General features: G+C 40.0%; 1 protein-coding gene across 1 annotated transcript in view; it reads right to left on the bottom strand.

Annotated features, from left to right (window-relative positions):
• The window catches only part of WDR82 (WD repeat domain 82), a 20,684-nt gene that overhangs the window by 8,294 nt on the left and 736 nt on the right, over nt 1-11,654 (bottom strand). Inside the window, exons 3-5 of the mRNA XM_006892300.1 lie at nt 11,499-11,654; nt 6,654-6,751; nt 4,077-4,143 (exon numbers count right to left, since the gene is read on the bottom strand). Of these exons, the coding sequence (XP_006892362.1) occupies nt 4,077-4,143; nt 6,654-6,751; nt 11,499-11,654 (321 nt within the window). The remainder of the gene's footprint in view (nt 1-4,076; nt 4,144-6,653; nt 6,752-11,498) is intronic.

Genomic DNA, 11,654 nt, shown 5'->3' with positions numbered 1-11,654 from the left:
GGAGGACATTATGCTGAGTGAAATATCTCAGTCACAAAAGGACAAATATTATATTGGGCTACTGTTGTAAAATGGGACTGACATCAGGGTTGAGGGAAGACAAAAAAGGAGGGAAGGAATGATGTATATTGCATTGAAACAGATGAGGGAGAGAACTGTTTTAAAAGGCTATATGAATGGGTACTCTTGTCATTATAGAAGTCCAGAGTGAAAGTTGCATAGTGGAGTGGACTTGGAGGGGAGGGACTGCATAACAATGAAAGAGTTTTTCTTTCTTTTCAAGAAGAAGAGTGAATTGAGGGGGAAGGTGTGGGTAGGGAGAAAAGTGTAAGAATGAATGACTGGAAATCCTAACTCTCTGTAAACTTTCATTAAAATTAATTAAAAAAAAAATCAGTGTACAAAAAAACCCCCACAAAAACCAAAAACCCACACACATAAAAAAAAAGGGACTGAATCAGGGCTGAAGGAAGACAGACAAGGAGGGGAGGAATGATGTATACTGCACTGAAACAGATGAGGGAGAGAACTGTTTAAAAGGGATCTATGAATGTGTATTCTTGTCATTACAGGAGTCCAGAGTGAAGGCTGCATAGTGGTGGAGTGGACTTAGGGGGAGGGAATGCATAACAATGAAAAAGTTTTTCTTTTCAAAAAGAATGAATTCAGGAGGAGGAGGGGAGAAAGTCCAACAATGAATGACTGGAAACCCTAAGCTGGTAAACTTTCTTTAATTAAAAAAAAAAAAGAAAAGAAAAACCAGTTGCTTTATGTCTCTATTGTTCTCAATAAAAAGAAAAAGTAATTCCTTAACTACAGGTTTGTGGACTGTATCAATGTTCTCAAACTTGAGTGGCATAAGCATCATCTACAGTGTGGGTTCCAAGAGATTTTTCAGGCTTCTGAATTGAGGCCTGACCCCATGAAGTTGTTGGTTGTTCCTAAGTTGCCTCAACAATATTCTCTTTTTTTATGTGAGATGAAGTTGACTGCAGGAACCAGGGAAGCTTAGAGGGCAGTGGGTTTAAAATAATGTTGGTGGGATAACCGTGAAAAGGACAGTGATAATGATAAGTAAATACTGTCACCAATGTCATTATTATCCATATAGAAACTGCAGAAATGATAGATCTTTGAATGTGCATATTTTCACCAAAATAATTAAAAACAAAACAAAGTGCCAGAATTCATCCCTAGAGTTTCTATAAAGTGGGTCCAAGGTGAAAATGGAAAATCTGCAGTTCTAACAGGCTTCCAGGTGACAGAGGCTTTGCTTCTGTGGGCAGCACACTCCAAGTTATACTTGAAAACATTCAAACTTACTGCCGTACAGTGGTTCTGACTCACAGGCACCCTCCATCGGGTTCCAAGGCTATCGTCTCGATGGGAGGAGTGGGGAGAATGTTTGCCTCCCCATTCCCTAAAATCATTGGTGATTTCTAACTGCTTCAGACTTCAATTTGGTTAGCAGTACAACACACAATGGACTATGCCACCAGGACTTGGGAGAAGCATAGGCCTGTCCTAATAGCAACCATGTACCCAATACAAGCCCTCCTCAGTAGTTATACCACACAATCATACCCTTAAGAGCTTTTCTTAAAACTAAAGAGCATTTCTTCTAAGAGAATTCAACATTTGTACTCCCTACAATATAACTTAACCAACTCTACTGAACCTAAAAAAAGTTAAATTTTAAAAAAAAACTGCAAGAAAAAAGAATTTTTCTTTATTCTTTTACTTTTTAAAGAGAAGAGTGAACTGGGGGGAGGGGTGGGCAGGGAGAAAAACTGCAACAATGAATGAAGGGAAATCCAAAATCTCTGTAAACATTCATCAAAATTAATAAAATAAAATTTAAAATTTTAAAGTTTAAATTTTAACTGTTAAAATCTCTAACTCCCTGGAAATGTTCAGGTGGTAATAAAACAGCAAGGAGAAAGCACATGAATGTGCCATTTAGCTCACAGGCTCAGGGAGTGTAACTGGAACAAGGTTCTACACCGAGAAGTGTAGGAAACAGGAGGAGCAAGCTTCCAATCCTATAGAATTTTACTGTCTAGTCCAGACATCAAGAGAGGGCCAGAAAAGGCTTTGAGGTGGACAGAGTTTCAAGGGAAGACAATTTTATGGAATGTCATGAGATTCATGTTTAAAAAGCAGCCCAGAGTTCACCTCAACTGGAGTGGTAGGAATAAACATGAGGGAGTTGAAGCCAGAGTGAGCAGAACCTGGTTCCAAATGGACAGATGTAGAGAATCACTGAGGCTTCCTGAGCGAAGCTGTGACGGGGTCAGAGCTCTATCATAGGGTGGTGGAGCAGGATGGTTAGGCAGAGGAAGAGTCAGAATTTGATGATAATCCACTTGAAAGGACATGAGCTAGGGTGGAAACAGACTGTAGAGAAGAAAGTGACACAGGAGGCTACACCTCGGTAAAATCCTTATTGTTGGGCAAGTCCATTCCAACTCAAGGCAAGGTAAAGGCAGAGAATGGACAAGACAGGCTTTGAACTGGGAGACCTAGAAGGCATGAAGATGAAGGATCATGAGGCAGAGGAGGGAGGAAGGCCAATCAAGTATGGGCCTTGTCTGCTGGGAATGGAAGAGACATTTGGACAGATGTATGTAATGAGCAGAATTACAGATGGAAGGGCAATCAGTTTTCTTCTAAAAATACTGATTTTGGAAGCCGTCTGGGTAGAGCTGAATGAAATCACATACAGACATTTGATAAGATGCTTAGGAGTGGGAAGAACAAAGTTAGACCATTTACTCTACAGTCAAATGGAGAAAAGAAAGGCCCAAAACGGCAAGAACAGACTTGATGGGGAAAGTCGGCTGCAAAGGAAATTATGTTTTACTGAGGTCAAATCTCAAAAACAACCCAGTGGATTTTAACTGGTGGCAGAAGAAGAAAGGGAAAAGGCCTACAGGGTGGGAAAGGCAAACCCACATATAATTCTGAAATGAGATTAGAAGTGATTTAAATGTTAAATGTGAGGAAAGATGGGGCTGTACAGAGTATGCTTTCAAGTTTGACAGTGAGAAAAGGAGTAGGTTATGGGGTCAAGAGACACATTTACAATAAGGAATATCAGGTAGATTTGCAGGTAGCATAAGAAGATGTTAGCAAGCAGAAAGAGGGAGATTGGTTTTGTAAAGAAAGCAAGGTGACTTCTTTCTCAAGGAAAGGGTTTCCAAAGAAGAATTCAGGTGAAAACGGATAGAAGGTAAAATTAATTTAGATAGCCTGATTTTATTTTAAAAATGGGGAGAAGCCCCCCAACATCATCCACTAAGAAACAAAAAAAGTTAGAGATCTAAAAAGATTTGACAGATTTTCAAACTACAACTAACCAATGATGATAGACAGCATTATTTGTGACCATCAATTTGACTACAAACTAGCAAAAACACCTGTTTATGTATAAACTATCCTTTGTCTAGAACTACACAGTAACTAGAAACCGACCCTTAGCTTCAGCAACACAGAAAAGCCCTGCCCATTCAGCAATGCACTCCAAAACATGGTGTTCCAAGTCGTCATCGTTCCAAGCTATACTAGGTGAGTATACATTTGTTAAGTAAAAGCAGGAGGAAATTCCTCCTTCAGCAATTAAAATGGGATACACAAACAGGCAACTTGCATTACAAGATACAAGCTTCTTGTCTTTCACATCCTCACTAAGATCTTCAAGCAGGACATTTTTAAACAGAGCAGAGACCTGCAAAATAATAGCTACTTTTCCTGGCAGGCCTCATACAAGCAAATAGTCCTTTCATTAAGAGACCTGTAAGATTTGGGCTTCCTACATACCAAAAGTAGTTTTTACTACACAGGTTTTCACTGCTTATCTTTATTTCACATTTTTCATAATTTTATGTGAGTTTCTGGTTTATCTATTAACTCCTACTTCAGCCTTTTCACCAATTGTTCAAAGAGAGTTAACAAGACTAACAAGAATGACAAAAAGCAGTGAGGAACTTAGCTTCAAAAATAAAATCTCTCCATTCTTCAGTTATTCTCTAGGTAGCCTCAGAGAGAGATCTCATTAGGTAATACTTGGGTCTTACCTTTTGCTATGTCCAGGAAAATATCTGATGTATTTGTTGTCATGCAAGGACAGGTAACGAATAGTATCTGTAAGAAGATAAATAAGGCACGGTCATCTCTTACTCTTCTTAAAGAAATGTGCTTTATATTTTCATTTTTTAAAAAAATATGGTCAAAGCACAGATTGTTTTCATAACTCAAGCAAGATATGATAATGGTCAGTGATTCCTCTTTCCATGTAGAGAAAAGTGAGCACATACAGAAATTGTTTAACTCAAAACCAGAGATCTTAAATTGAAACCATACAGAGCAATGCTGACAATCACTGTTCTACTATTAATGTTCTCTGGCTTCCATAGAATTTTAATACAGCTTGCACAGCAAATGTATCCTAATCAAAACAAAACTGTTTTAGGCCTTGGTCTAGTATGCCCACAAAACAGAACCCCTTAAAAGAAAATATTTCACTGCTAAGAAGCAGGACTGGAGAGGTAAGGGTGAGCATTCACGCTGAATGGAAAGGCTAGCCAAGGCAGATGCCTGGTGCAGGGCTTTCCAGGAGCACATTAACCCACCCTGACCTCATTTGAATATCAACTGAATAAACACAATAAACGGCAAGAGAAGTACTACTATTGATTCTACTATTTCTTTTCTCATTAGCCAACTAATTTACCAGTTCCACATACATCAAGTAAGAATACTTTTGAGCTTAAAACAGACCAAAAAAGGATAGGAGGGGCAAAGAAGTAAAGAGATTTAAATGAAAAAGATCTTAAGACATTTTAAAATCAAAATCATAAAACATACCAAGCTGTAAGAGTAAGATTTTGACAGTATCAAAAGAATAATCATATAGAGATTTATACATGATAAAAACACACATTCTAAAAAACCAAATTATTCTGAGGTAAAAAACAAACATAGGTGATGAGGGTAGGTGACGGAGTGCCAAAACCAATAAACTGTAAAGTACTGTGGCCCTGAAAGGTCTAGGAATAAAGAACAATTGTTGAGTAGGAAGAGGTAAGAGGAAATGATGCCAAAGTGCAGGAAAGCAAACATTAATGAGGCAAACAGAAGCCAAGAATAATGAGGCCAAGAAGTACCAAGTCATTTCAGTGTTCTTTCTGGTAAAAGGGTATTTAACCCAGAAGGGGGAAAATAGGCACTCTGTGCTTTCAATTATCTGAATTATACATAATTTTTCTTTAAATCACCATCAAACTTACCAAATAACAATTACAAAGTAGTATTGGTTGTTTTACGTCTACGAGATACTCACATGCCCTCAGAAGGAAAAGTCTTTCTCTTCATTCATTACCTGGTTTCCCAGAGGTAAGCAAGGTGTCGCCATCCTCTCTTCCCCACTCAGTAGCTGATGCACTGTTCCTGGCAAGGCAGTGGCCTGTACAGTTATCTCCTGTACCGGGTGGTATCATAGACCCTCAAACTGTACAAACTACTACCTCAGCCTGGAATCAGGCAGAAGGAAGGAAGAGCGCTGCAGGAACTCTTCAGGATACACTCGAAACAGGAAAGACAGTATCTTCATAGAAGACCTAGCAGCAAAGCTGCAAGTCGTACACATCTGCCTCGTCTTGCACTATATTTGAAAACTATACATTTAATTCCTCAGAAAAACAGCCCACAAAAAGAAATATACCAGTCTTACAGTCTTTGTTCAAAAGCATCAATTATATAACTGCAAGCAAAAAAAAAATCATTAAAAATCAAAGAAACCCCAAAAATGTATGCCTGGTGGCCCTTATGTAAGCACAGTGAAAACAGCAGTCTAAGTAATCCTTGTGGAATGACATTAGAAAAAATTTTTCTGCAAAAATAAGTTAATAAAGCAGCAAGATTTTAAAACACAACAACAAAAACACACAATTCATTCATCTCAAGAGTATTAACATGAAAATAAGAATTACAACAACAAAAAAGTTACAACTCAATTACCAAGAAAATCTGTCAACAAAGAATAACATGCCATGGGAAATGCAGGTAAAAATAGAGACCATTCATTACACAAATTTACAAGTTTAATTTCTAATAATATCTCTTGTATTTTTTAAAGACAGTAGCTATGACAATAAAGCAGAATCAAATTCAGACCAAAAAAATGTTCTGGTAATCAAAGATGGCTAACATCAGTATAGTCACACCAACCATAAAAAATGAACATTATTTAAAAACTCTAAATTTCCTGAAATAACATAGCATAAGCATTTATGAAAATGTTTCTCAAATGTGTATATTTTGAATATGAGCATAGCTTGCTTACCAACTTCTGCATCAAGTATTTTTTTTCCATTTTAAAGTATTCTTTCAACTTTCAAGAAGTACAAACCATAAATACAAAACATTCTTTTTCCTACTCCTCATTCTCAGCTGAAGACTCACAGTTCTAAATTCTAGATAAGGTGCTGGTTTGCAGCATTCTTCAGTAATAACAAGGTCATTAACCCTGCTAACACCAGAGGTAAATATTCAAACTCAAGTAACCATAACCAAACCAGCAGTTCTTGCAATGATTTTGTGAACAATTTAACAAAGGAAACCATGAACATAACTTCCTAAGAAGGCTTGCTTACCATCTATTTTGTTCGAGCTGTAAACCACCGTGTTTGCTGCATGTGTGTATCTGATGAGGTCCACACCGTATTTCTTACTGTACAGGGTTCTCTTCGGTCTGAAGAGGAAATAAACAGAAAAAAAAATTAAAACACACACACACACACACACACACACACACCCCTCCAAAAAAAACTCGTCAAAATCCCCCTTCACCAAAATTTGGGAAATCCATAAAACAAGACGCAGGTGAAGTGGCAAATTTATCTTTGACAAATTTTAAACACTTGAAAGAAGCATTTCTTTCAGCAAAAGAGGGAAAGCAAATTGATTAAGTATGAGAGATGTCAAGGAAGCCTTTAGTCTCTGAACATCTAATGCTGGAGGTAAGGGGATAGAAAGTTAATTTGGGACCTCCAATTAATCTTTACTACAGTGAGCACAAGGGGAAAAAGTACATCTACCTGGGAAGAAAGGAATACTCAACAATTTAAGTCACAACTGTGAGCAATATGGAAATGCCAAATCGAAGGTCAGACTTTTCTTAAAGCCATTCATTTAAGGCAGTGGGTTAGCACAACTGAAACCAGATGCAAAACTGCTGCTTTTCCTAATAAAAATAACTAGCTCCTGCTAAGGTAGTCCTCCTCCCACTCTACAAGTCCAAAGAACTTTTTTAGAAGCGTCATTCTTATTCCTCAGCAAAACTAGTTAGGAGTTTTCTTCTTTTCAAACAATCACACATTTCTAAATCTAATGGTTATCTATCCACTGAACAACATTACCTGAATGATCACTTCTAAACGAACACTAAGATTAGCTGAAAGTAATTTTGGCAAAATCTTTAAAAATGCTCTCATACCCTGTTACATTTAAACCTCATGCTAATGTTTAGTAAAAATTCAAATTTATGAAAAAGAAATTCAACTCTCAATTGAAAATTGTTAAAACCAGTTGCTAAATAATCAGACAATTCAGGTAGACTTAAGAAATCAATTACTGGCATTTTTGGTTTGGTTTTTATATGTCAGTGTAGTCAACATATAAGCCTATTTCCAAATAAAATTCCTCACTTCTAATACACAAGTTTTCCCAGTCTTCCTTTACTGAAATAATACCAAAAAACTGGGTCACAGGCTACCTAGTTGAGTCCAAGATCTGTCGTTCTAACCTGGAGTTACCATGAGGTAAACTAGTGAGTATGTGACTGGGTAGTCAGTGTGCACTCAGAAGGTAGCTGACTTTGCTTTTGCCAGTGAGTGGAGCAGTTTCAATTTATCCTAGTATTTCATTTGATTTACATAAAGTAGAAGGAGCAAGAGTGGATACGTGATAAAAAATTGTGCTGCAATTCCAAAGGCATGTGGTTCAAATCTACCAGCTGCTCTGCAGAAGGATGGGCAATCTCCTCCCAGGCCTCTGAAAACTTGCTAGAGGGTCAGTTAACAACACAAAGAGTAGAGCAGAACCTGAGAAGTTAATGTTAAAAGTGAAAAAAATAAAACATTATTTGTCTCAAATACATTGGTAAGAACAACCCAAGATTTTTTAATAGAAAGCTACTGCTTTCATTTCACATTTTAAAGACCCTAATTCACACTGCATCTATTTCAAGGGGCTTTACAAAGTTCACTTATATTTTTTCCCCCTCCTTTCTTCCTGGTTTTTTGTGTTTTTTTTTTAACATTCCCTGCTTCAAACCCCCCTAACATTCCTCTTGGCATAATTTTTATCAATTATTACAAACAACATCCTTGATATTCTGGGAGCAGAAAATTCACTCAAAAGATGAACTCCATTACACTAGAAGACTAAAAGAACAGTAAACTGGAAAGTATAGAGCATAAAGAATCTTGTTTTAGCCAAACAACAGACAGGCATATAAAGTGAACAATAACACTGGAGCATATCTGATTTCTCAAAACCATCAATCACATTAGAGCTGCCATTTACCCAAAACAAAGCCCAGGAGGTAGGAAAGAAAGACCAATGGAAAACAGAGGAAGTGAGAGTACTGCCACACTGAGGAGATTGCAATCTGCATGAAATAAAATGTGTATGACTTGCTGGATAGAAAACTAACTTACTTTTTAAACTTTCACTCAAACCATAATAAAAAAGTTAAAAAATACATTCTACATTTGTTCTCCAAAGAAAAATATAAATTTGGTTTTGCCCGTCTTAAGCCTGAAGTTCTAAAACAAGTACCATTTAATAAAGATAATATGCCATACAAGGAAATATTTTTCTTACAATGTGGATATTTACACCAGTGGCAAACTTTTTTTCACATTACCACTTAGAATCATGGATTCCTTGAAGCTAAGAGTCTTGGAGGGAATGATCCTCCCACACTTAACATGGATAAGTGATTTGACGAATGTCACAAAGATAATAAGAGCAAACTGCTCTTATGCGCCACCGAAACTAATACAACTCAGAGCAATCATATGAATAGTGGATCTGAACCCTGTCCTAACCTGGGTCATCCTCATCACTTCTGATATACTTGAGTCCACTGCTGCAGTCACTTTGTCAATCCTTGTCAAGATGACGGGATGACACTCCACTTTTCCAAGAATGAAGTCCCAATACCCCTCCTGATATGTCCAAAGCATGTGAGACAAAGCTTCAGACAAACTAGAACTCAAGGTTTCCCCAACCACTGTACTAGGCTGCTCATCCTTCCACAAAGTCACAACTCCTGGAAGTTTAAACGAACATGTCCCAATGGTTATTGATTTTATAAAACATAATGCACGGGGAATGATTGTATGACACACAATATGAATGAAGAATATTGCAAAACACAATGTATATGAACTTTGTGAGCAAATCAACATAAAACAAAAATTCAATAAAAGCTCCTTTACGAAGTAAAAAAAAAAGAGAGAGAAAGAACATGTCCCATAGAATTAAAAATTTCCTAATTTGGGAAACTATGCTCTGGTTATGTAACAGAATATTCCTGTGCTTAGAAAATTCATTCAGAATTGCTTAGGGATAAAGGTACTAGGTACCTTCAACTTATTCTCTAACGTGGTGGCAGTGGTCGTGGGATTGTACACAAAGAGAAATATTTACATAATGTTAAAGCAAAGAGAGCAAAACGAAACCAACTGGTGACACATGTCATAATTTTTCTCTAAGTTTGTCATTAAGTAAAAACTCTTCATGAGTGAATTCATTAACTTAAAATGGGCAAGACAGGAATTAAAGTGGCTATCATCCCTCTCAACAGTTAAAAACTACACAACTTTAGGAGCTAACTGATGAAGACGTGCTCCCTTCATTACCTTTGAGGGCTTCCACCTCCATCCTCAGGTGCCAGGGGAGGATTTAATCTGTACACAAGTACTTAATATTTCAAACAAACCAGCTTCATCTTACTTTTGCCTCTAGGACTCCTGAATCTCAATCTCGGTCTCAGTTTTAAACGTTACTCCCTCGTCTAAACAGATTCAAGTGATCCTACCTGGATAAGAATCCTATTAAATGCATCACAGGAATGCAAAGAAGTAGGAAATCTCAGTTCGGCGGGCAATTGCCCCTTTCCCCCATCACCACTGCAGGCTACAATGCAGGCAGATCCAAATACAATTAACTACAAAATACTGTGCGACAGTCTATGCAAAAACTCAAAAACTCCAATTTAAAAAAAAAAACAAACCCCCAAACCGAGGGAGACAGTTACATTATTATAGTTCGGACCAACACATTATTTCATGTAGCCAAGAACACCAAGTTTACTAATCGGCTTTCTAAAATCATTTAGGGGGGGGAAAAAAGGGGGGGTGTGTAAAAAGAAACATTTGAAGAATGTGCGCGCCAGATAACAAAATGAAGTCTGGCGAAACTAAAGCCACTAGTTTAAATCAAACACCCGCAAGCCTGCTTACAGAGGGTGCCTGCGGAGAAATCACATTCACCGCTAACAGTTTCTAATGCAAGGCCCTAACAGGGGCTGGGACGAAGCAAATCCACGGGGGAGAGACGGGATCCCCCTCCAAGCGAGACTACAAGGGGCCCCAGAAAAGTGCTGGACGCGGACACTCTGCAGAGGAGGGTGGGGCGGGTCTCCCGGAGGACTCCGGCAACGGAAAAGTTTCAGGCCCAGACCTGGAATTCTACTAGATTCAAAGGGGCCAAACAATGCGTGCTGGGGGGAGGAGGAAAGGTGGAAGACCCGAAATTGTGACACACGCTTTTCTTTGTTATAAGGTCGGGATGGGAGGGTCAAGTTTGCTTCCAGGGCTGGGAAGACATCAACAGGAGAGGAGGGGGAAAGAAAGTTCCAGATGGTGTTAGCGAGTTTGCGGTTGACGTGGACCCGGGTCTGGGTGGGAAGCTCGGGGAGGACGGGGCGGGGGGCCCCCCGACAGGTAAGAGCTGACAGCTGGGAAGTGCGGGCCCGCCGCCCAGGGGCGGATGGCCAGGTCGCGGGGCCCGCATGGGTGGGCGCAGTGCCAGCGCCCAGGCCGGGTCACCCGGGGGGGGGGGCGCTGGTGGAGGACAGCTAGCCCCGCGGTCAGCGATGGGGCCGACCCGCACCGCAAACCCAGGCCGAAGAGCCCAGGACGCAACGCAACGCGACCGGCCGGGAAGGGAAAAGCGGCGTTAAAGGTCAAGGTCAACGAGGGGTGGCAAGCGACGCGCAAGCGCGCCCCGCAGGGATCAGAGATCTAAAATGATGATGATGGTGGTGGCACCGATGACAATAAGAGGAAAGAGGGGTCCCCGGGATGACCGCGGGGCGAGAGGCGGCCCCGGCCTGGGCGAGCGCCCACCAGGCCCGGGCCGGGAGTCGGGGTGGAGGGCGGGCCGCGGGCGGGACTCGGCCGGGACGGGGCCACGGCCGCACTCACTTGCCCTCCTGGCAGTCATAGAGCACGATGGAATCGTCGTCGCTGCTCGAGATGACCGTCTCGCCGTTGGGGCTGAAATCGAAACAGTTAATTTTGTCCGAGTTCTCGCGGAACACCTTGGCGACACGGAAGCTCCGCAGCACGCTGTCGGTCAGC

Source organism: Elephantulus edwardii, unplaced genomic scaffold (assembly GCF_000299155.1).
Source record: "Elephantulus edwardii isolate Elephantulus edwardi_28Jun2011 unplaced genomic scaffold, EleEdw1.0 scaffold00113, whole genome shotgun sequence".
Lineage (NCBI taxonomy): Eukaryota > Metazoa > Chordata > Mammalia > Macroscelidea > Macroscelididae > Elephantulus > Elephantulus edwardii.
Note: the sequence above shows the minus strand (reverse complement) of the source record. Positions and strands in the feature narration are given on the sequence as shown.